A 22,747-nucleotide genomic window follows, 5' to 3' on the forward strand; every position below is an offset into this window, starting at 1 on the left:
GACGCATCCTAGAAGAGTGTAAAATCGGAAATCGATCAGCAGCTATCGTGTTCGTCGACTTTTCGAAAGCATTCGACAGTATCAACAGGGATGCCTTGTTTCACATCCTCTCCCTCTACGGCGTCCCTGCTCCCATAACTGATGCTATCAGGCTCCTGTATGACTCATCGCACTCCAGAGTCAAAACCATTGACGGCCTTACAGACTTCTTTAGAACACTCATCGGGGTCCTTCAGGGTGATACACTCGCTCCTTTCCTCTTCATCATCGTCCTCGATTATGTCCTTAGGAACTGCATGACTCTTGACCATGGCCTAACCATCATCCCCAGGCAAAGTCGGAGAGTACCTGCGGTCAGAGTCACAGATCTTGACTTCGCTGACGACCTGGCCTTGACTGCCGATACCATAGAGCAAGTCCAGCAACTGCTCTCGGATTTAGAGACTGCAGCAGCACATGTCGGACTTGCGATGAATGCTTCCAAGACCGAATACATGACCATCAACATTCCTGATGCTGCCCCCGTGAACTCAATATCCGGTTACCAGATCAAGCAGGTTGATGACTTCAAATACTTGGGCTCATATATTGCAGAGAGCAGGAAGGACTTCAACACCAGGAAAGGCATGGCTTGGTCAGCCTGTATCAAACTGCAGAAGGTATGGACCTCTGGCATTTCTGACCAGCTGAAAGTCAAGTTCTTCAGAGCATGCATCGAACCTGTTCTGCTGTATGGCTCAGAAACCTGGACCTTGAACAAGCAGTTTGAGAAGCGTCTCGACGGGTGCTACACCAGGCTCCTAATGAAAGCCAGGAATCTTTCATGGAAGAAGCATCCAACCCTAAAGCAAATCTATGGTGACCTCCCTTCCATCTCCACCATCGTTGCACAGAGACGTGCCAGATTTGCTGGGCATTGCATGAGAGCTTCAGACCAGGTCATCTCTACCATCCTTCCTTGGCGGCTGCCACAGTTCAGGCGTGGGAGGAGACCACTCTCTTTTCTTGACACCGTAGCCAGGGACACAGGGTTGCGGGTAGAAGATCTCCGAACAGTTATGTGCGACAGAACCATCTGGAGACGTAGAGTGGAGGAGATTTCGATCGAGCATCGCCCAAAGTAAAAGTAAAAAGTAAGTATGCCTGGGTTAAGAAGAAAACGAATTGGTTCGGTTACAAGTCACGTTTGTGCGGTGGCCGATTGAGTGTGCACAATTGAGTAAAACTGACTCATTCACTAGTGATTATGCAATACTATACTGTGTTGTGTAGCGGGAAATAAGGACCAGGCAGACTGGGGCCATAAATTTCTTACAGCATCTGGAACAAGTCCAAAGAAAACTATCTGGACTACAATCAACATTTGTCTCACATCGCGAGACCTATTTATTTATTTGTTAAATCATTCGTGGCTATTGGCTGCGAATTGTGGCCACAAACTTGTGTGGGCTGGCCCACAGTATGAGGCAAAATCAACATTTAGCTGGTGATCTTGATTAGGATACTACTCCCAACCACTTGCCCAGAATCACGTCTGATGATAAATGTGCTCTTTACAGAATATGGCAAAGGTGTACCACATTTAAGATGACAGAGACCTTTGCCGCAGAGATGGGCTCCAACCCAACCTACCGACCCTCATTGCATCATTCGGCAAACAAGTGTTGAATGAACTTACTCAAATTTAGGAGGCTTCATTTGCTGTCGCCATAGAACCCTATCTACCATAAGTCGCCGAACTTTCTCTATGTAACTGTCTGCATGTGCAAAACTGCTGTTATTATTTCTTAATAACTTAAAACTTTGAAGGTGTATAATGTATATAATAGGTATTAATTATTCAATTTAACATAATCGAATCAAATTTCCTTTCTGTGTCCAGCTGTTTTGCTATGATAGATCCAATTTTTAACCACATGTATTGCTGAGTGTAATTTCATAGCTTACATAGTAATCAGTAATGATAGGTCACAAGATGTAACTGATGTCATGGCTGAAGATGATTGCTTTGAGGGTCTCTATCATTACCTGAAGGTTCTCGGGGAAGGAAGTTTTGGAAAAGCAGTTCTATATAGACGATATTCTGATAACTTCTTAGTGGTATGGAAGGAGGTAAACGCATTTTCAAATATTCTAAATTGGTTTTATTTTTAGCTGTCAAATCACTCATGTTTAATAATTAATTCCTTATTCTTATAAATTAATTTCAAGTATGAACCATTGTAGGTGAAGCTAAAAAGCGACAAAGAAATCCAAGCAGCGCAGCATGAGGTGGACGTTCTTTCCCTGTTATCTCACCGGAATATCGTGGGGTATTACAACAACTATGTGGACAGTGATGTTATGTACATTGAGATGGAGTATGCTAATGGGGGTACCCTTAGTCATCTGATATGTGCTCAACAGCAGTCTTTCGCTGAGGTAATGAGTGTGATAAATGTATTAATTTAGAGGTAAATTCAATTGCAATTAACGGTTTTGCAGGAACCACAGTCAGTATCCCTAACGGCTAATATGTATAATATATATATAATAATAAGCATAGTATAATAATAAGCATAGTAAAATTAATAACTCAATATTGTCTGATTATCCAAGCAGTTAAATTGTTCAAATATTAATTAGCTTTGATTGTAGGGTGGTTAGGATTTAACTGAATCTGGCCGCTACCCTTCCCAGTTCCCATCAGTTGTCAAGTCTTTCATTATGATGCAAAATATTTTAATATTATGAAGTCTTGTCATAGCTGTCAAGTGTCTATTAGATTTCCCGCCATCGTGGATACTAAGTTAATTTTTTAATTGATGACAGTTCGGTTAATTAATGGTAGTCACATCAGCCACCCTGGTTCAACAACATATTTCTGATAAGTTAGAGTCGTGTACCAAGTACATTTTAACATTCAAAGCCCTACTTAGAAAGGCGGAATGCCGAATTCTCCCAGTACCCAGTAGGCATGCCAGACTTTTTAAATGCAAATTGACAGTGTATATCTGATGGTATGCTGATGGTATGTAGAGTCAAAGTTAAATGTATTTTACTTTTCAAGTGCTTTGTAAATGTACGACACTACAAGCAAACTGAGGCGGCTGACTTTGTAATAACTAAGCATCAAACAAAATATTTAATTTTATGTATATTATAATAGATACAAATATATAGAATAAATGTGGTCGATTAAGTTAATAGCTTCAACGTTACCAATCTAGAGTACGTGTTTCTTATACTTCAAATTTGCATCTTTAAAATAATATTAGCTAACCTTTATGCCGTAAAGCTGAGAAACCTGCTTGTGTCAAGACCCTTAGCCTTGGTACACTCACACTCATCGTGTTCTATTGTATTTACACTCAAATGATTATCTGGATTTGCGATGCTGTCTGTACAAGTTTAGGTGCTGGATCTGCTCTCCAAGCAGATCACACGCTGCACAAATCCTCTGTTTAACACTCAACATTACCGGCATCAAATGCCATAAAATTACTGGTGTGTAATAAAGAATGTAAGTCTAAGTACGTCCTCCTAGGGAGTGTTAAAAATGTGCTCTCCGTGGATAACATAATTTGCGTGAAGAAAAGTAGATGGTACTGCCATCAACTCCATTCTTCTTCAGAACGAGAGTATAGCCTCTGTAAATTATCCTTTTCACTTTTGATCTGCCGATTCAATTGACCATTGTACTGCACGACAATCTTAATCGTTTTCATTTATAATCATTAAATTAATCACAGTGAATCTCCGAGACAAGGTCGCAGAGATAATGTCAGTAAATTATTTTCACGTCCAGAAAGGATCAGTGAAGGAATAAATATTCTCGGTATTCGACATAAATTGATAATAAGTTAATGACCCCGGTATTTCAGGAGGAGGTGTTGTGGTATTTTTACCAGCTGTGCTGCGCCTGTGTATACCTACATTCCAGCGGGATAATCCACAGAGACATTAAAACTGTCAACATCTTTCTCAACAAGGTTGGTAACAGCAAAACTAACCAATCAGGGAACAGATAGCAAGGATTTCTGCCAATCAGCTGTCAGAAGTGTCATCTGATCAATGACCGTGCTGCGGAGTTATTTGTCGGGTGCGCTTTTAAGTCTAAGATTCTGAGTTATAATTCAGAGAAATTAGTAAAATTATTCAGTATTTTGATGAATGGTGGGAATATTTGGTGGCAAATGAATTCTGTTTCTAAAATTCTGATAATTGTTAATTGGGCGTAGACCTGTTGTAAAACTTGCTGGTCCATATTTCCAGTACAGTAAACGTGCTAAATGCTAATTCCTCACTGTAATGTAGCATTATTAAGTCTAATGACCATTACATTATAATGTATTTAAAGGCAGTGGTTATGCAGTAATTTCTTGGCAGCCACTCAATTATGACTCCCGCGTAATTATCTATAAAACGTCAATCTGCCACGTAATATTTTCAAGGAAGTCAGGAACGTTCATTTAACATTCATGTAACATGCTTATATTATTACACACATGCTTATATTATTACACACATCTCATGTTCGATATAATTGTAAATTGTAATCTTCTCAGACAGGAATTCTGAAAGTGGGTGATTTTGGTATCAGTAAGATGTTGACCTCAGACAGTGAAGCTGCTGACTCTATTGTTGGAACTCCCTACTACATGAGTCCTGAAATCTGCAGGTTTGTCTGGTGCCCCACTTTTTATATCACAAAATATTTTTTTATATCACAAAATATCATTATGGTTTTGTTTTATCTCCATCCCGTGATATGACTCTAATTCTGACTATATTCTGACCATATATATTCTGAACCTATTCACTCACTAGAACAACAAACTAACCCGAAAACCAAATTTTAATCTTCCGAATCATTATCGAGATAAAATGAGGTTAAATTTTGTCAGGTATTATTTCCTGTACTACATTTTTAAAGTTATATTTAATAGTGATATTTTTCCTTTTTTGTCACGTTGATCGAATTCTTTTCTTAATCGACGCTAAAATAATCTTTTGGAGCATAAACCAAAGTTTAACAATGATAGAAACTCGGTTTTGAAATAAATGCGAAGCCAATGTACATACAAACAGGGTAATGGTATTTACATCAATTTTACACATTAAGACGACTCGAAAATGCCATATGTAAGGAAGTAAGAAGAAGAAGATTTTACTCGAATAATTAAATTTCAATAAATAAAACGACAAAAAGAACTGATGTTTCTAGACACACTACTACTATGACGTGATCACTGAACACTAATGTCTATTCTTCATCGATCACTTCCGAAGGGACCTCCTCTGGCACTGAAATAAGAATACAGTTAGGTCTCTCTTTAATCCAGACGTTAATAAAAAATATAATTGTGATATATTCTTATATCAATATGCTCTCTCGCTGTATTTAGTGAATAATTTCGAGAGTTCTCTAGAAGCCGGTACGGTGAAGGACAGACGATGTTATTTAACTACTCAAGGATACATTTCAATTCTAAAATGTACTTTAACATACACGTATACTTAATTCTCCGGTAAATAATCCTCTGGAAATTAGCCCGTTTAAAATGCACTTACCCATAACCTCAACCTCACAAAGAGTAAGATAACTGTTATCATTTGTTATTTTAACACCGTTCCCGTACTTGTTACACGGAATCACAAAGACAGGGGATCCGTCGTAGTTCACTTCCCCACACAGCTCCCATTCTGATCCTATACCTACCCACACCTGCAATTACTTGGGTTTAATTGGGTAATAAGGTAATTGGTTATGGTTAGATTTTAAGATTGAATGTTATTGATTAGCGGGATGTACAATTTGTCGAGGATAAGGTTCAAATTACGGAAGTGTCATTGTTCCTTTACTCCTTTATTACAATTCTACATCATCGAAGTCTTAAAAACACCGACCACTGGCACCTCCCCAAAGGTAAAAATTAAAATGTAGGCAGCTTTTATTGTAGAAGCAGAAATCAATCACACTGGGATGGCTAGGATGGGAGCATTCTGATTTTCTCATCGTATTACTTTAATTTTGAAACTATTCCAATTCCCGCGTTTGTTACCTTGGCACCGTTAATTCTGTTGGAGCAGCAGTCCAGTCTGTTGTGGATCTTGATGCTCTGAATGTACTCATCTTGATCAAGCTGCACTGTCCACCAGTTACCAGTCGCTTGAGAAGAATGGGTACAGGATTGGCTGCGGTCATTTGGTGAACATAATCAAAATGAGATTTACCTTTTTACTAACCGTGTTACTTACTTTGTTAATCAGGCTAGATAAGACGGCTAGAGATAATTTGGCCCTTCATTTGCGTCAGTTTTAAAAAATCAATACAGTCTTTTTGAAACTTTTCAGCTACTCAAATATTCCATGAGTTTAAACTTTTCACAGCTAGTCAAAGAAACTGAGCCAAAATAAAAACTCATCACTCAAGGTTGGGTATAAAAGAGGCTGTATAGAGGCTGTATGGTGGCAGCGTGTAGCCGTACAGAGGCCGTGTGGAGGCCCTGCCTATTGTTTTCTTACCCGGGCCATTGCTTGTTGGTGTTCCCATCCACAGCACGACTTGCAACGCCTCCCCACCCTACAGAACTCTGAGAAGCAGGTCTACCCTGAGCTACGTTAGAGAATACTGGGATGTTCTTTGGCATGTTCTCTTCCAAAACTGGGTAAATCATCGTGTAAATCCTGGTATTGGGCTACTAGTACATTATAAACATTGGGTGATGGAGGAGGGTTATAAGGACTCTTGATTAATCGCTTCTAGTGCTGAAATGCAGGTATTTAACCTACACACAATAATTAATGATCATGATTATAATTAAAGTATTGAATATTGATCCTACCTAGCACTTCTATCTCGCACACGTGCAGAGATTGTCCGCTACTGAGTTTGACAGAGACTGAACCTGCCGAGAAGTTTCCACAGTTAAACTGGTAAGGTTGTTTGCCCTCCTGGAACTGGATTTGTCCACATTGGTGCTCGTCAGCGTACACCATCGCCTGGGTGGGGATTTGTTCTAAGTCTTATAAGATAACGGGTTCGAATCAAACTGCAAATTTATATATTATTAGCTTAGTGATATTCCATTATGAGTAACTGTGTAAATTATTTGTGTGCAATCAGCGACTGAGCTACTTACCCCGTTGATTTTCTGATCACAACAAGCGTCCAGCCTGTTGTAGATGCTAATAAAAGAGATAGGGTACTTGACTCCGAAATCTCCAGCTGGTAGTGTTACTGAAACTGAATGTTGTCCTCCATTTCCAGCTGAATGCTGGCACGATTGTCTGAAATAGTTATTTTTACAGTTTTAGTCTACCGACCCTTACAGCCTTACCTACCTTCCCTTTTATTGGCTCGTAACGGTTTCAATATTTCATGATAAGATTTTGGTGATGTTATCACTCTACAAAGAATATTGTGTAACTTCTCAGTTCCCACAATCCTTCATCTCAATTCAATGCAGCTGCAATTCAGACAATTGATCGAACATAAGCTCGCAAATGTTACTAAGTGCATTGACGCAATTGTGTAGTTGCAACAAAATGATAACAAGTATATTAACCATTGAACAAGCACTGCGGGTAACGTGCAGTGACAATGCGTGAGAAACTGAAGATTTTAAACTTTACACAAGGTCGTCAGTAGAAATTCTCTAGTGCTTTAAACTTTAATAAACAAAAGTTTACTTACCCGCCCCACATTCCGTTTCTGTTTCCATCTATTACTCTGCTGGCAACACCTCCCCATCCCATTGAAGAGGAAGATGCTGTACCATCGGCTGCTACGTTGATAAACTTAGGAATGTCAGTTGGAATGTTCTCCTCCAAAACTGTTGATGATATTGTGTTAAGGATAAAATTTGAAATAGGCAAGTGTTTCTTCCTCCGCATGTCTACTGTTTAGAATCAATTATCAAACTGATATTATTTATCTTACCTAGCACCTCTATTTCACACACGTGTAGAGATTGTCCGCTACTGAGTCTAACAGAAACTTGACCAGCTGCAAACTCTCCACAATTGAACTTATAGGATTGTTTACCCTCCTGGAACTGGACTTGTCCACATTGGTGCTCGTCAGCAAACACCATCGCCTGGGTGGGGTTTTCTTCAGTACTTGATAAATAAGGTTGGATTTATCTCTAATGGGTGTTGGCAAATATTATACTATAAATAAAACTGCAAGACTACAATGACTAGGTCACTTTTCTATGAACAGAAACCTTCCTACCCCGTTGATTTTCTGATCACAACAAGCGTCCATCCTGTTGTAGATGCTAATAAAAGAGATGGGGTACTTGACTCCTAAATCTCCAGCTGGTAGTGTTACTGAAACTGAATGTTGTCCTCCATTTCCAGCTGAATGCTGGCACGATTGTCTGAAATAATTATTGGTGCAGTGATAATATTGTATCCTCTGTTCTTTTTCGGCCACTCTAAAACGTAGATTGGGATTCTCACATAATTGTTTGACAGTGTATCTGCTTTATATTCTGGTGTCAAGATGAACACAGAACCATTCTTTATTTATAACTGTTAATATATTTAACAAAAGTACACTTACCCGCCCCAAATGCCATTTCTGTTTCCATCTATTACTCTGCTGGCAACACCTCCCCATCCCATTGAAGAGGAAGATGCTGTGCCGTTTACTGCCACGTTGATAAACTTGGGGATGTCAGTTGGAATGTTCTCCTCCAAAACTGTTGGAGTAATCTGTTAGACACTTGAACTCCTTTTCAATTCTCCATTCTTGGATAGTATAAATATTTCGGGAAGGATTGAGAATTCATGAAAAAATCAATAGCAAACGATTTTAATTTTTCTATCAGACGTTGACACTGGAAATTTAAGTAATAAACCGAGTTTAAGTGGTACTCCTACACTTACCGAGAACTTCAAGTTCGCAAACTTGGAGCCAGCCAGCAGACAATCGTACTGAAACCTCACCAGCAGTCTTGTTGCCACAGTCGACCATGTACGCTTTCTTTCCCTCCTCGAACTTGATCTGTCCGCACATATGGTCGTCGGCAAATACTTGAGCCTGTGAGAGAGAAAATCAGATTTTCTTGTCCGCAGTGAGGAGGCCGATCCAAAACTAAGCTGTTTGTAAAGGCTAAAATTGGAATGATACTGTAGAAACAATGTATTCAAATTTATCGCGATAATTGTTGTATGGTTCATTTATATATCTGCTCGACTTACATTGTCGATTCTCTGATCACAACAAGTGTCTAATCTGTTGTAAACTCTAACTGCGGAGACGGGATACTTGATACCAATATCAGAGTAAGGCAGGGTGACTGTTACTCTGTTGTTACCAGCGTTACCTGAGTGCGAGCACGATCCTCTGCGGGGGTTTAGTCAGTCAGTTAACATAATCAACACTTAAAGATTGAAGAACTTTGCTAAGTGCATGATATTGTATCTTAAGTTATACAATTCTGAACCATGATAGAGTAAAAGTATGGAGCTGTGTGATAATAGAAATGAGACAAAGAACAAACACTTACCCACTCCAATAGCCGTTTGTGTTGCCGTCTTTGACCCTGCTGGCTACACCTCCCCAACCTACACTAGTTGAAGTAGCTTCACCCTCCTTGGCTACATTCACATAACTCGGTATGTCGGGCTTGTACGAGTCGTCAACTGAAATGGAACAATTGAACTGATTTATTTAAATCTACTGACAAAAGCAATGGGAAAAACTCTGTAATAAGTCCTTATCAATTAACGCTACAATGAAACAAATCTCATATCTTTACATTTAAATTGTAAGACTGGTAATCATGCTCAAATACTGGAGAGGAAGTGGTTCACTTACCAAAGACTCTCAGTTCACACACTTGTAGGTACTGAGTAGGATGGTAAACAGTAACAGTACTGCCCATCTTCCCTTCACAGTCTACTGTATACTCGTGCTGCCCCTCCACGAAGGTAAGAGCTCCGCACATGTGCTCATCCAGCCACACTTCTACCTGTTTACAAGATAATATTATTCATTGGTCTGAGCAGCTGAGTTTCTTAAGTCAGGCCTATCAACTGATAAACAGTACGATTTCGTTGAGTAATATCAAGACTTAACATGGTTGCTGCATACAGAAAGAAAATGGCGTCAGGCCGGAAACTTACAAGAAATAAGTTTAACTTACGCCCTGAATTCGCTGGTCACAGCAGAGATCCAGTCTGTTGAAGACACTGATGCTCTGAACCGGCCATGTAGCCCCCAACTCCTCCCCAGGTAATGACAGAGTCAGCTTGCCTCCTTTTGCTTGTGAGGAGTGGTAGCAGGAGCCTCTAGAGGTGGGGTCAACAGTTTAATATTTATAGAATATGTCGTCCATTAAATTTAGGAGCAGTGTTCGGACTTCGAAGTTTCCTATCTAAGGCAGATCAAGAGTTACACCTTAAGTAGATAATATAATAGTATCTTACCTGCCCCAATGGCCATCAGTTCTACCGTCTATAGCTCGACTGGCAACTCCGCCCCATCCTGTAGATGTCGCACTTATCGACCCCTTATCGGCGATGTTGACTAACTCTCCGGCTGTGATGCCCACAAATGCCAACAAAAGTAACATCTCTAACAAACTTGAATTAAACAAACTTCAACTAACTTTCTATTCTGACTTCTGAGATCTATCTTTTTAACCGGATATTCAGAAAACAATTGCACATAAAACGTACCTTCATAAAAGTGGACGTGGGTCAGGCTAGCTGGCTAGTATCTTTGTACAAAGGAACAATGGCTGACCAATGCCCGACCTATGAAAAGAGTTCCATTGTTGAAGGAGCAGCTCACATCAGACCCCCATGCCACTCATAACGTCAGATGATGCTTCTGTTCCATCTCACAGTTCCTCGACATTGTTTTGTACCTTTGTGATGTACTATTTCAGTCTCATGATCTTCTCACAAAAGAAGGGACCAGGAATATAATGGCCTTGACGTCTGGACAAATATTACGTGAACAAAAACATATTCTGTACGTGCTAGCAATTAGCAATCAACAATGTATGCTGGTATTATGTTAAATTCTTACGTCAGTGGTTCTTTCTCGGTGACAGCTTTAAATAACCCAAACAGTCCATACACTTCACATGTCTGTGAATGGGACGTTTCACGTTCAGAAGCGTCGCCTTAGTAACAGCATGAACTCAAAACAGTAAACACTGTGATTTTGGTCTAAATACTTTGGTCTAAATACTTAATACCTATCCTTATATAGTGCCCTATAGTAGTCAGGTACCATCACTGAGTTTTTATTGGACATGGCCACATCACTCTTGTTGCCGTTCTGAGAGCCAAGCAACGTCGACATAACGACATAACTATTCACTGTTGAGATAACCAATGAGCATTTAAAACGATTATCAAGTGGCGAGAATACGGCATTGAGATGTTAGTTAGTTTACAATTTTTCTACTATATAATGGGTATACTAGAATGAATAAAACATTAATTAAAAAGCTGTTAAACATAATCGAGAATTACACAGTTGCACTAGGTAAAATATAGGCGCCAAAACTTAGTTGTTAAAACGGATTGTTGCTTCAATCAGTGGTTAACAAAAGTAAACTGACTACGTAATAATCGGACAATCGGACAATTATGTATACAAAATAGCAAAATCTGCGCGCAATGTTTCATGAGAGGATAGATAATTGTGCCCAAAAATTGTGTCTTCAATTTAACTTGTTATACGAATAATTAGAAATATAAAATGATAAAACCAGATAATTGAGATCTTTAAAACGCTATCCCGGCGTTTTGGTTCGAATGAGAATATCCTGGAAAAAAAAGTTTTTTAAAATCTATTGATTGTTGAAAGTGCCCTAACTCTGATACTATCCCAGAGGTTTAACCTACGGCTACAAAAGCGACGTATGGTCGTGCGGTTGCGTTCTCTACGAAATGTTGGAACTCCGCAAGACATTTGATGCAACCAACCAGCTCCGTCTAGTTTACAGCATCGTGACAAAAGAGGTAGGTTCTGGTCATGATGGTGTTTTTGTTGTGGTTGTTGTTGTGATAGTTTATTTCAATTCTCTAGAGTTATTTTCATGTTACTAGACTTCACCCATATATTTTGTATAACAATTGTTTAATGTTTATCTTACCATTCGTTAAATTATTCGTCACGTTTAGCGCAAACCACGCAGCCGGCTATCACTTACCATGCATTTATGTGTATTCCTAGAAAAGCTATTAACTTCTTTTTTCTTTGTATTGATCGCATGTTTAGACCTATTCATCACCTATTCTGTATTGTTAAACATCTGACCACGCGCTCAAAAATCTTATTGTCGACCTTCGCATCAGTTACTCAAAGTGTCACCTGACCACAAATCCCGACATTTTGTAAGTAAAGTTGCCTAAATGTCATCATCTAAAGTTGGTGAGCAGTTTTCATATCTGAAATTTGATTGATACCAGCTGTAACTCTATTTTTGCACCGTTAGTTATGGTGTACAACTGTACGCACAATCAGTACATGGATTGTGTTCCATTTCTAGTATCGTTCCACTCTGGTAATATCGTGACAGGTCTGGTGCACTTCGTGTAAAGTGTTGCTCATTTAAAAGTTAACACTTAAACATGGCTACTCAGTATACATTACTTAAACATGAGAATCCTGTCAAGTTCGACAGTTCCGTGTTTTTGTGGAGCTCCATTTATTTGTTGGTTTGTTGGTGACTGGTGACTGGTATGAGGTATCTCTTTAATGTTTAGGTATGTGATTTTAGCTTTATTCTCCTTCTTACTGAACTGTCTGAATACCAAGCTAATCGTGCTCATTTTCTTTTGTAGGTCACTGTCAGTTCGAGGTGTCAGTCGTCCAATATCTGAATTATACTCCCAGAATAGCTTCACAGACAATGCAAGCATTTTTAACCCGGCACTGAAAATCACATATTTGACTTGTTTAGGTCGGGGTAAACCTGTAAACGTGGAATATCCGGTTTATCTGGTGTTCGCTGCCTTTGTTTTCGAAAATTCACCCAATTTACGACGATATGCTAATTTACCTAAGTAAAGATATGGATATATTTTTCCGCACTGCTTCAGTATAACTGATTTTACCTCGTTCTTTTTCATCGGAATGTGTTTTAGTTTTCCGGATTCTGTTTAGACCTCAGCCTATTAAGTGTGGAACTGATTTTTGTTGGGCAAAGAAAATCAAACCCTTAATTCACGTTAGTCACACAGTGAAGCACTTAAGTAACATTACAATCTAAAATTCCAATCTACATGGCACATATTTTAATGATTTCAAATATTAGAAATTGTCTGTGCAATTTATCAGACCTTATATCAGATTTAAACCTTTCTGTCGTGAATAAATGTGTAATAAAATTAATCACATGAATAGCAATTAATAAAACTCATCTGTGAAGATATTACTGACAATTTTATTAGCATCACACCGCACTTATTGCTATCAACACCTCTAGAAATCTAAAAAATGTACATATCAGAGAAATGTACCAACGGCATTGTTTCAATTAATTATTGATCTAAAATTAATTGCACGTCTCAGCGGGGGTCATATTCTATTAAAAGATGTGACGCTCTTCCTTTACTCTCAATGTGCTGCTTGCAGGTGATAAATGAAGTACAGAGCTTTGACCATTGACAAAGGCAAGCATATTATCTGAGGTCACATAATATTATGTTGAAATATACCAACAAACATAATACACATCTCATGATTAATATGATATAAAACTAGTGATCTCCTTTGATAGTGTAGGCACTAAGTGTAGGCACTAAGCAGGAATCGTATCTATGCGAGCTATTTGAGGATTTAGTTGTTTCGTAATAGAAGGCCTCTAAGGTATCTAGTGTTAGTTTCTATTGCACGAGATATTCCGGGCCGAACTTCTGCTGGGAAATGGAATAAAGCAGGATGATCATCATCAGACATTTTCAAGAAAAGAGCAAAGAAAAAGAGAGCAGCCGATGCTACAACCGGGATGTTGACATACCTGCAGTACATCTCCCTTACACTAAAACTGTACTGACTACCACAAAACACGCCCACCCCACCAATGTGACCCAGACTGGAATTCAGGAGAAAGGAGACCAGGAATGTTACTACTCCCCGAGGCAGCCTTTGTCGACCACGGTTAACACAGAGGATGATAAGGAGGAGGAATGCTGACAGTGCTGAAAGCTGGGCCCAGCTGCCGACCCCGCGGTGCGCGCAGAAATCAGGTGCTGTCGGGTATGAGGTAACCAAGATACCAAGCAACTTCTCGAATGTTAATTGCGCGCAAACTCCCGTTAAGAAGATAGCAGTTCCTGGGGTGAAGACGCTCAGTCGGCAAAGGAGAGCATGTCTTTCGTCTGGAGGTAGTTCAGAATGATCTGTGGTTACTGGGGATCTTTTCAAGTAGTTAATAGCGACAAATACTGCTGCTGAAGCGAAGATTGGGGTAGTTGAGTATTGGAAAATCTCCAGCGAAATCCTATAGTCAAAATGTTCGTTCAAGCAATAAACTCCGGTGAATCCAACACTCCCAACGCTAGCATTTAGTATCAACGATCCAACAAATGTCAATGTCCCACGAAGCAGTTTATTTTTACTGGGTGTCCTTATAATACATAATACGGTAAGCAGAGTGGACAGCAACACTAGCTGTAACCAGCCAATACCGGGATAATCACAGAACAGCGCTAATCTCCATGTTATCTCAAAGTACTCCGAAGGAGGAGATAAGTCCATCTGTAGAGCGATCTTCTCGAATGTGATCTGGGAGAGGATGCCTGCTAGGATCAGGGTGGGGGTGGGGAGATCTGGGTTGACCATGTCCGATCTGAGGAAGGTGTTTTCTTAGAATTTGGAATGAGAAATTATTGGGCGGTCGTGAATAATAATATAATATTATGATAATTTAAAATGTTTTTTATCTAAACAAGATTTCATAATTTTCGAAATTTTTGTATGGAGTATAAATATATACGTCAAACTTAAAAACAAATCATAATTTTGTTCGCTCGGACTGGAAAAAATTAATAAAACAAAACCACAAGCTCTCTAAACAAATTATGAAAGCGGAAGACATCTGTTTTTGGTACACGTGCAACCTGTGAGTGACAACACAATGAGAACAAGACACTACAAAGCACCGACTGATTATGTATTGTCTACATCCCAGACCCTGTCAATTAAAACTCCAAAAGACGTACGTTTTCACGTAATAATTGTTCTAAACGTTTTCTCCTAAGTTTCCCAAAATATACCAAGAGTAAAATAAAACAGATCCTAGCCTAATTTAACCAATCATTGTCGCTGTAAAACTACACAGCCCAGATGCTGGCAGGTGATTGGCTGACCAATATCCTACCGCTGGATACGGACGTCTAATGGTAGGCACTTCACAGATATTTACAACCGATAAACATTAAACAAGTATATAATATACCAAATACCTAAAATAACGATCGTATCTTGAAATATGTCTTTGGTGATCTGTATTTGCAATTATTTCGGTAAATTAACCCTGTAATCATGGTCTTAATTGCTGCATTACTTTAGTTGGCAGGCTGATGAAAATATTGCTTGCAGAGAGCTTGCAGTTAAGAAAATTTACTGAGAGATTTGACAATTACCGATAGAAATAGTCTTAATATAGAAACAGCCAAAAATAATAAATTTCCAATTTTTTTCTGATTAAAATGGTGTCATTATCTCTCAAATTCAAAATCAAAGAACTCTTTATATTTTAAAATACTCAAATTATCAAATTGTCAAAACAATCATTATAAAGCTTAAAAAGTTTATCTGAATATGATCAAAATCGTATCTGCGTTAGTCTCGAGTCGGCATACCGCATCTAGAAAGTAAAATACAATAATGGTTCAGTTCTTTCATTTATATCTGTTGTCGATATATATGATCGGGCTATAAATGCCCTGTTTCGTTTCATTTCATTTTACTGAACTGCAATGGGCGTGAGATGCCTGTCCGGTTGGCGGTTGACGGTCACTAATGACGGCCAGTAACTGCACTTACTTTCGTTTTGCACCATCAGAAGGTAAAACTCAAGGAAATTCTAAATCTTTTTCCTGTACTGCAATGGTGGTGAGATGCCTGGCAGGTACCGTTGTTATGATAATGACAGTCACTAAACTCACTTTCTTTTCAGTTCAAGCCTGTAAGCGAGTCATGGAGTCAGGATCTGAGGAACATTCTCACAAGCATGCTTCAGAAGGTAATGTACATAGTAATACTGTGTAATTAGGTAATTACAATGTAAATAGTCCGGTGCATGCCAGAGTTAAGACTTTTTGTCAACTCAAAGCTCTGTCAGTAGTTCTCCGAGCAGCAAGCTGTAAGTAGGAGCTGTAAAGTAAGAGCTGTTGCTCTAAATACTTGCTAGTTCAGGCATAGTTACGAACTGTAACTGCTGGCGTTTAAATCTAATGGTCCGTTTCCGGTTACACTTGGTTACTGGACACACTTCACGAAACATATGTTCAAGCTGTAATCTAGCTGTGAGCAATCTTGTTAGAGCTCAAGCTACAACAAACAGCTACTATTCCATAGTAAAATAACGTTACCTAATACACACTTTAACTCCACATTAACGGTCACCATATTTTCAGGACCCAGCTAACCGGCCGACAATGCAGGAGATATTAGACACCCCCTACATGAAGGGGTGTACAGGTATACTCGAGAATAGACTGGGTCCTCAGAACTATGTTCGGGGTTTGTCCCAGTTGTCTCCGGGAAGACAGCCAGTTCTCTCCCATCTCAGCTCGGAGGTATGAACCGTAGCTTGTTCCTTGAATCTTTATTTTCTTAAGAATCCGCAAGTCAAAACCCATAATGTGCGTCGAAATTATGCCACAACCAAAGTAGCAAAGTGAATACCCTTCTGGATTTGTTACTCGGTTTCTTGCCAGTCAAGCTCTGTCATTACATTGTTGGTGACCACTGATAGTATGATATTTAAACACTATGTTATTATGTTCAAAGTTTTGTGGCTTACTGATAAAAATTCAGTTTTTCTAATGTTTCACTGCTGTCAGCAGCTAGCTCTGTCGGCCGGCCAAGAGTATTAAAGTTACACTGAATATCGGAGAATTCTCATTGTCGAGTTGATATCTCTGTCAATTCGATCGTAAGTGTTCAAATGTCACGAATCTGCAAATCAGAACCAATGGATACCTCAGATCTCAATAAGATAACTTAACGTGTATTAGTGTGAAAGCCTTACTTTATAGAGGTTTTCTGTGTTAGCGATCGCATTCCTTGAAAACTTGGGTTAAAGAACCACGCCATTTGCCACCAAATTCCTTGGATTTACTATTAAATCAGAAGCACTCAATTTGAACTTGTTGAACCTATTGGGAATTTAGACGTGGGCATCATGCCATCATCGCGCAATCTGCGACTGCACCAGTCGGGTATCTAGTTAGAGTATTCTCCGCTGTATCCACTATCCAGGGTGCTTGTCATAGTCGTTTGGGTATTGACAACTTTGGGGAGAACATTCCAGAGTCTTCCAGCTCGTAGCCCGTAGCCAGAGTGTGTAAAATTTTTTTTCCAAACTCACAATGACCTAATGCAACTTTTTGGAAGGTGAATCAATTATTGGACCATGTTTGTGTTTTTTGATACAGCCTAGTATCCAGGGTGCTTGCCATAGTCGTTTGGGTATTGACAACTTTGGGGAGAACATTCCAGAGTCTTCCAGCTCTCACTGCGAATGAGTTGTCGTAGCCCGTAGCCAGAGTGTGCACCAGCTGATGCTTTTTTAGTGAAGGGAGTATTACTTTAACTCCCAGTCTGGCATTCTCTATGAACTGTATATATATGAACTGTATATGATAGGGTAGTGTGGATATCATAAAATGCCAGACTAGAATGCCAAACCTCTTCATTTTCGATGAAATGTTAAGATACTATTTTGACTCACGTCGAAGCCTCTTACTTCGCTAATATGTAAGTGTTAGTCCTTGCTTGATGCCCTTAAATCCGAGAGAAAAATCAGCATCGCCGACGTTACGCGCTAACACTAAATGACATTGAATTGAGGCAACATTTCAAGAAACGCATTTAGTGCAACATTTTGGCGCGTATATTTGCGCGCACATGTGAAATTATAGATATTTGGACCACATGTAACATCGACGACTACCTTCAAATATCATTTGAAGGTTCATATTTGAGATTATGATATGTGTGTATTAGGGCTATTATCAATACATCAGCAGTAAACATATTCCTTAACCAGGTGTACATATGGGGAGGAGGGAAGACATCGCCACAAACCCTGGCTACATTCAAGAAGGAGCTGGGTGCAGTGAAAGTTTGTGTAGCTCCTAAACATTTCTGTGTTGTGACAGTGGAAAAAGAGCTGTATGTTTGGTCCTCAGGTACTGTAATGGAATCATACAAAGAATGCTAGCCTATAATGAGTAGTTTAGTTAACTCAGCCTTGAGCCTGATTGCAAAGCTGATTAGTGATCATTCTGAACACCAAACAATATCATGTTCACTACACAAATACTTCAAATTATATACAGCCCACTTTTCACACCCCTCACATTCCACTGATCACGTGATATCCTCCGCAGGACACCCAGGAGAGATGTGCGGACAGCTGGGTCACGGAGACAAAGCCAGCTACCGGTCACCCAAACGAGTTGAACACTTGGTGGGTAATGGTGTGGTGGATGTTGTGGCGGGAGATGACTTTACCCTGGCTGTGGTGGAGGATGAATACGATGGGGTTAGAGTACTGGTCAGTTCCATTCATTTACTTGTTAATTGATTGCGAGATGAGCTGTAGGCCACGATCGTTTGCAATTTATTTCCGTGCCAAGAAATGATATTAGATAATTTGATATATTATACCAAATCAATCTATTCAATGATTTAATATCAATCCAACGTATATACACTATACAGTGCAATTAGTGACTATTATACATTTATTTATGTCGAAACCCAATAAGCATTGACAATAATCCAAAGATAATATTCAGGTAGCATTTGGAAGTAATTACGACGGATGTTTAGGGCTGGGAGAAGAGGAAGACAATAATTTAGTTCCAGTTCCGATTCCCTTTTTTAGCGGGGTCTCTGTCGTCAGTGTGTCCTGTGGAGATGCCCATGTTATGGCAACTACTAGTCTCGGAGAATTGTAATTACTTTTTACTATTCTTATGTAACATAAGTATTTCCTGGGGATGTACAGTTTGTGATTGTTCATTTATGAGATTTTTATGCATGTCGTAAGTCGTACAGACTGATTACGCATTTTATAATCAATTTTGGGACTGTTAGATTCGCGATTTTCGTTACTACGTAACTGGAACAATGGGACAAAATAAATACCGTTGCTACAGTGTTATCATTTAATTATCTGCTATGGATATGTTAATAAACTGTTCAGGTACGGATGGGGTAACGGAGAGTACGGTTGTCTTGGAAACGACTGTGAGGACATTGTTTACATTCCTCAGAAACTGGAGATCAGGGGCACAAAGTTTGCGGCAGTTTCCTGTGGAAAACAATGCTCTTTCGTCATTACAACTGGTGGTGAGTTGGTTTTTTAGGTGAAACATCAGTAAACTAGTCCAGCCTTCTGACTGGAACAATGATAAAATTATAGTATCTACTGGTTTCAGAATGAGTCAAATTATGATAATTTTAAAATGTTACTGTATAGTCAGTATTCAGTCGATGATTAATCTAGCTGAACTACAACTGCAGGAAACCTCGTAAGTATGTCGCTGCATATGTTTCAAAGTTAGGTGTACAAATTTGGATGAGTTCTTTTTATTTAAGCTTCACGGGTGTGTTCAGGTAAACTAATGGCCTGTGGTGACAACCAAGACAACAAGTTAGGTATCAACAAAATAGGGAGGAAAGGTTCTAAAGTGGCTAAGTGCGGGGAGACCTTCACTTTTAAACCTGTCTACGGTCTTTCCTCGGTCGCTATCAGGGTTCGTACTTATTTTCTTGAAAATTTCTTTAAAAGATTAATTACAGCAGCTACTTAGTCCGGATAAGAACGTTAATTGACTTCGTGTCCACTTTAAGAATTAGGACGTCAAGCCACCTCTTAATATAAGCAAGCAGGTAGTCTAATCTTTATTTACGGACTGGCTTGTGGTGTCGACACACAGTGGTGATAGAATGCGTACGGACAGGATCAGGACATTTAGGGTCGAACAAGTGTGGACAACGCGTAATAGACACTACAAAAGTCTAACAGTTCATCCAACCATCGTTCAAGGCAAAAATGCCGTAAGCTAGTCTGTTAGAATTAGATGCTACCACTTTAAAGATAAGTTGAAAACTACCCATGACAGTTTCCGCTGAAAACTTGAAACACGTTCCTATTTAACTCCAAACAAATCAACAAGTGAGTGATGATCACTATAACTCTGAATGAAGAATTATTATCTAACGACCCTTGTCGTGTGCAGTAAGAAGATACACTAATTTCGGCGGGGACAGGTTCGACAGTGGCAACTACTGTAGATCAGAGGTATACTCCTGGGGATACCGAAATCAAGGTCGTGGGGATGCATAAACAACGAAACTTGGAAACTAGGTTGGTAACTTGCGGTTGAGAGAACCTGCCCATTTAACGCGATAGTTTTGGAGGATTTACTTAAATAAGTATGTTACTCCTATTTTTGAACACATCTTTTCAGTGCGCGAACAGTGGTTTTTGTACCCCGACGCCTAATCTTCAGTTCTCTCCACTTACATCCCTGTCCTGTCTAGCAAGAGGCTGTACACTCTTCTAGTTGCATAACAGGTGACACATTGTTATGTTCTCGAAGTTTTTAATGGCATTTTAAAAAAAAAAAGCTGGTTAGCACGCCATTTTTTTGTAGCGTAAACCGAACGTTTAATTGACCGGGATAATCCACGCTATCGAAAGTTTTTCTTTAAATGTTACCTAACTTTTGGAAATTCCCGTCCCCCTAAGGTCTTTCAATAATAACCACTTTAATAATCTGTCTAACGTCCAGGTGATATCAGCTCTAAATGATCGGCGCATCTGAACAAGGGACCCGACAGGACTCTATAGTGTTCCGCCAAAACTCCAACCTGGCTTCATAATGAGATGGAACTGTGCGGACCAGCTACCCAGCCTAGGACTCCTAACTTCGGTTTGTTTAAACCTTGGTAGTTTATAATGAACTCATCCTGCAATATTAGCAGAAGCTTTATTAGTTGTATGAAGAGTGGTTAGTATGTATCAGCAAGAGATTGACTTCTGTTAAAAATGTACATTACTGTATTAATATCATTATTACTTCCTTATCATGAGTGTAATGCTGCGTGTCAGGTATACCAATAACTTTGTCCTCAGTTCGCCTATATAACATATTTTTATTGTTTGACCAGGTGGCGGGAAGATGTTCCGGAACGAAATGAGTCTGAGGAGTTACGACCACCAGTCCTCCAGCGGTGTTTCCTCTGCAAACAGCCAGGATCTAGTGACGTCAGATAGCGGTCATTCATCCGGCAGTCAGCAGCTGCCGTCATCAAAATCAGTTTCGTCCGCAGCAGCAAACAGCTCCAGTTCTGGTATCGTTTCATCAGACAATGAACCATCTCAAGCTGAAGCAGTATCCCAAAACTTAGCGGCTTCCAAACCAACAGACTGTTCAAAACCAGCGCAGAGTATTGTACCGGACCCGTCCCCTGCCGAAGCTCCTAGTCCTTCTCGAAATGATACCCCGCCCACATCCCCACCTCCTGAGTTCAGAGCTGAGTTCTCGTTCAGCGAGGTGAGGCTACAGGAAGCGCTAGCTAAGTCAACTAGAGCAGACATAAACTCACTGGCAAGTCCTGATTCAAGCGGTGGACTATCAGGACGGGACAGTCTGCCCACACCTACCCCTCAACTTCAAGTTATTACAGAAAGTGTCAGTATGGAGGAGAGGGTGAGGCAGTTAGAGACTGAACTAGAACGGGAGAGACAGAAGATCAAGGAACGAGATAAGACTATTGCAGAACTTGAACAGAAACTCATGAAGTATCAGATTGATGAACTGAAAGGGGTCATGGATTGATGGAATATACAACTAGGGCTTATTAGGGTACTAATTGATTCATTTTTATCGATCTTATCATTGAAACGGACCAGCCAGCTGAGGTTAGAAGAAAACGTTTTCGAGTGTATATTTATATTATATTTAATCTTCTACCGATTTGAAATAGGAAATTTATATTAAAGCTTTTTAAACGGAAGATGAATTTGAAATGATTTAATTTTAAAGATAAATTAAAGTGGGAAAGGGTTCTTTTTAACTCGTTTAAATGAAGTTAACAATGCAGTTGTTAAAAGAGCTTGTACATGATAGTCTCCGCATATGTAGACAGTATAAAGGTCTCCAACTACACTGCTAACAAACTTGTTTACACTTTGTTTAGATCTGAGTATCGTGTTATCAGTCACTGAAACATTCTTTACTATCTGTATAAACCAACCGGACTTCTTCGTTCTTATTATATAACATACCACTGCACTGCGTTTTTTATTTATCTAGGTTCGTCTTAATCGTCTAGTTGTTGAATGTTATAGAGGTTCTTCATCTCAGTTTTCGATCTAAGTCGGTCAATATAGTGGGACCAGTCCGTTGCAAAGGTAGCGGTGGTTTATTGTTTGCCTCGCGTTTTTATAGTAGTATTATATTATAAGAATACGTTACAATACCTAACGAGGGTTTACAGTATTTTTGCAGTTTGGTTCTTCTTCTCGATTTGTCAGTTGAA

At 39.4% G+C, this 22,747-nt stretch overlaps 4 protein-coding genes across 4 annotated transcripts in view; 3 read left to right on the forward strand and 1 right to left on the reverse strand.

Annotated features, from left to right (window-relative positions):
- LOC134812032 (uncharacterized) overlaps positions 1-22,747 on the forward strand; it is an 88,282-nt gene that overhangs the window by 40,340 nt on the left and 25,195 nt on the right. The window lies entirely within an intron of this gene.
- LOC134826710 (serine/threonine-protein kinase Nek9-like) lies at positions 1,958-21,027 on the forward strand. The gene is made up of 13 exons (XM_063839199.1): positions 1,958-2,112; positions 2,227-2,421; positions 3,864-3,971; positions 4,548-4,660; positions 11,844-11,973; positions 16,140-16,205; positions 16,600-16,761; positions 18,237-18,378; positions 18,580-18,746; positions 18,991-19,148; positions 19,401-19,546; positions 19,814-19,953; positions 20,995-21,027. The coding sequence occupies exons 1-13, from the start codon at positions 1,990-1,992 to the stop codon at positions 21,025-21,027; spliced, it is 1,683 nt and encodes a 560-aa protein (XP_063695269.1). The 5' UTR covers positions 1,958-1,989.
- LOC134811417 (uncharacterized) lies at positions 5,115-10,729 on the reverse strand. Its single transcript, XM_063818215.1, has 13 exons — positions 10,423-10,729; positions 10,140-10,284; positions 9,812-9,965; positions 9,501-9,636; positions 9,193-9,337; positions 8,878-9,031; positions 7,679-7,817; positions 7,125-7,272; positions 6,828-6,984; positions 6,508-6,646; positions 6,045-6,177; positions 5,554-5,707; positions 5,115-5,286 (listed from the first exon to the last, which is right to left on the reverse strand). The coding sequence occupies exons 1-13, from the start codon at positions 10,566-10,568 to the stop codon at positions 5,246-5,248; spliced, it is 1,791 nt and encodes a 596-aa protein (XP_063674285.1). The 5' UTR covers positions 10,569-10,729; the 3' UTR covers positions 5,115-5,245.
- LOC134811369 (uncharacterized) lies at positions 21,123-22,434 on the forward strand. Its single transcript, XM_063818161.1, has 2 exons — positions 21,123-21,135; positions 21,374-22,434. Exon 2 carries the CDS (start codon positions 21,385-21,387, stop codon positions 22,042-22,044), a length of 660 nt encoding a protein of 219 aa, XP_063674231.1. The 5' UTR covers positions 21,123-21,135; positions 21,374-21,384; the 3' UTR covers positions 22,045-22,434.

The sequence above is a fragment of the Bolinopsis microptera genome, chromosome 2 (genome assembly GCF_026151205.1).
Source record: "Bolinopsis microptera isolate Bmic1 chromosome 2, MBARI_Bmic_1.0, whole genome shotgun sequence".
NCBI classification, from domain to species: Eukaryota; Metazoa; Ctenophora; class Tentaculata; order Lobata; family Bolinopsidae; genus Bolinopsis; species Bolinopsis microptera.

Excerpts from the sequence above, each read along its gene's own strand:
- LOC134826710 (XM_063839199.1), top strand. The coding sequence starts at position 1,990 with ATGGCTGAAGATGATTGCTTTGAGGGTCTCTATCATTACCTGAAGGTT. Across the intron at positions 11,974-16,139 it reads ACAGCATCGTGACAAAAGAG|TTCAAGCCTGTAAGCGAGTC; the intron begins GTAGGTTCTGGT and ends CTTTCTTTTCAG. Across the intron at positions 19,149-19,400 it reads ACTACTAGTCTCGGAGAATT|GTACGGATGGGGTAACGGAG; the intron begins GTAATTACTTTT and ends TAAACTGTTCAG.
- LOC134811417 (XM_063818215.1), bottom strand. The coding sequence starts at position 10,568 with ATGTTACTTTTGTTGGCATTTGTGGGCATCACAGCCGGAGAGTTAGTC. Across the intron at positions 6,985-7,124 it reads GTGATCAGAAAATCAACGGG|GCGATGGTGTACGCTGACGA; the intron begins GTAAGTAGCTCA and ends ATCCCCACCCAG. Across the intron at positions 5,708-6,044 it reads ACAGAATTAACGGTGCCAAG|GTGTGGGTAGGTATAGGATC; the intron begins GTAACAAACGCG and ends AAGTAATTGCAG.
- LOC134811369 (XM_063818161.1), top strand. The coding sequence starts at position 21,385 with ATGTTCCGGAACGAAATGAGTCTGAGGAGTTACGACCACCAGTCCTCC.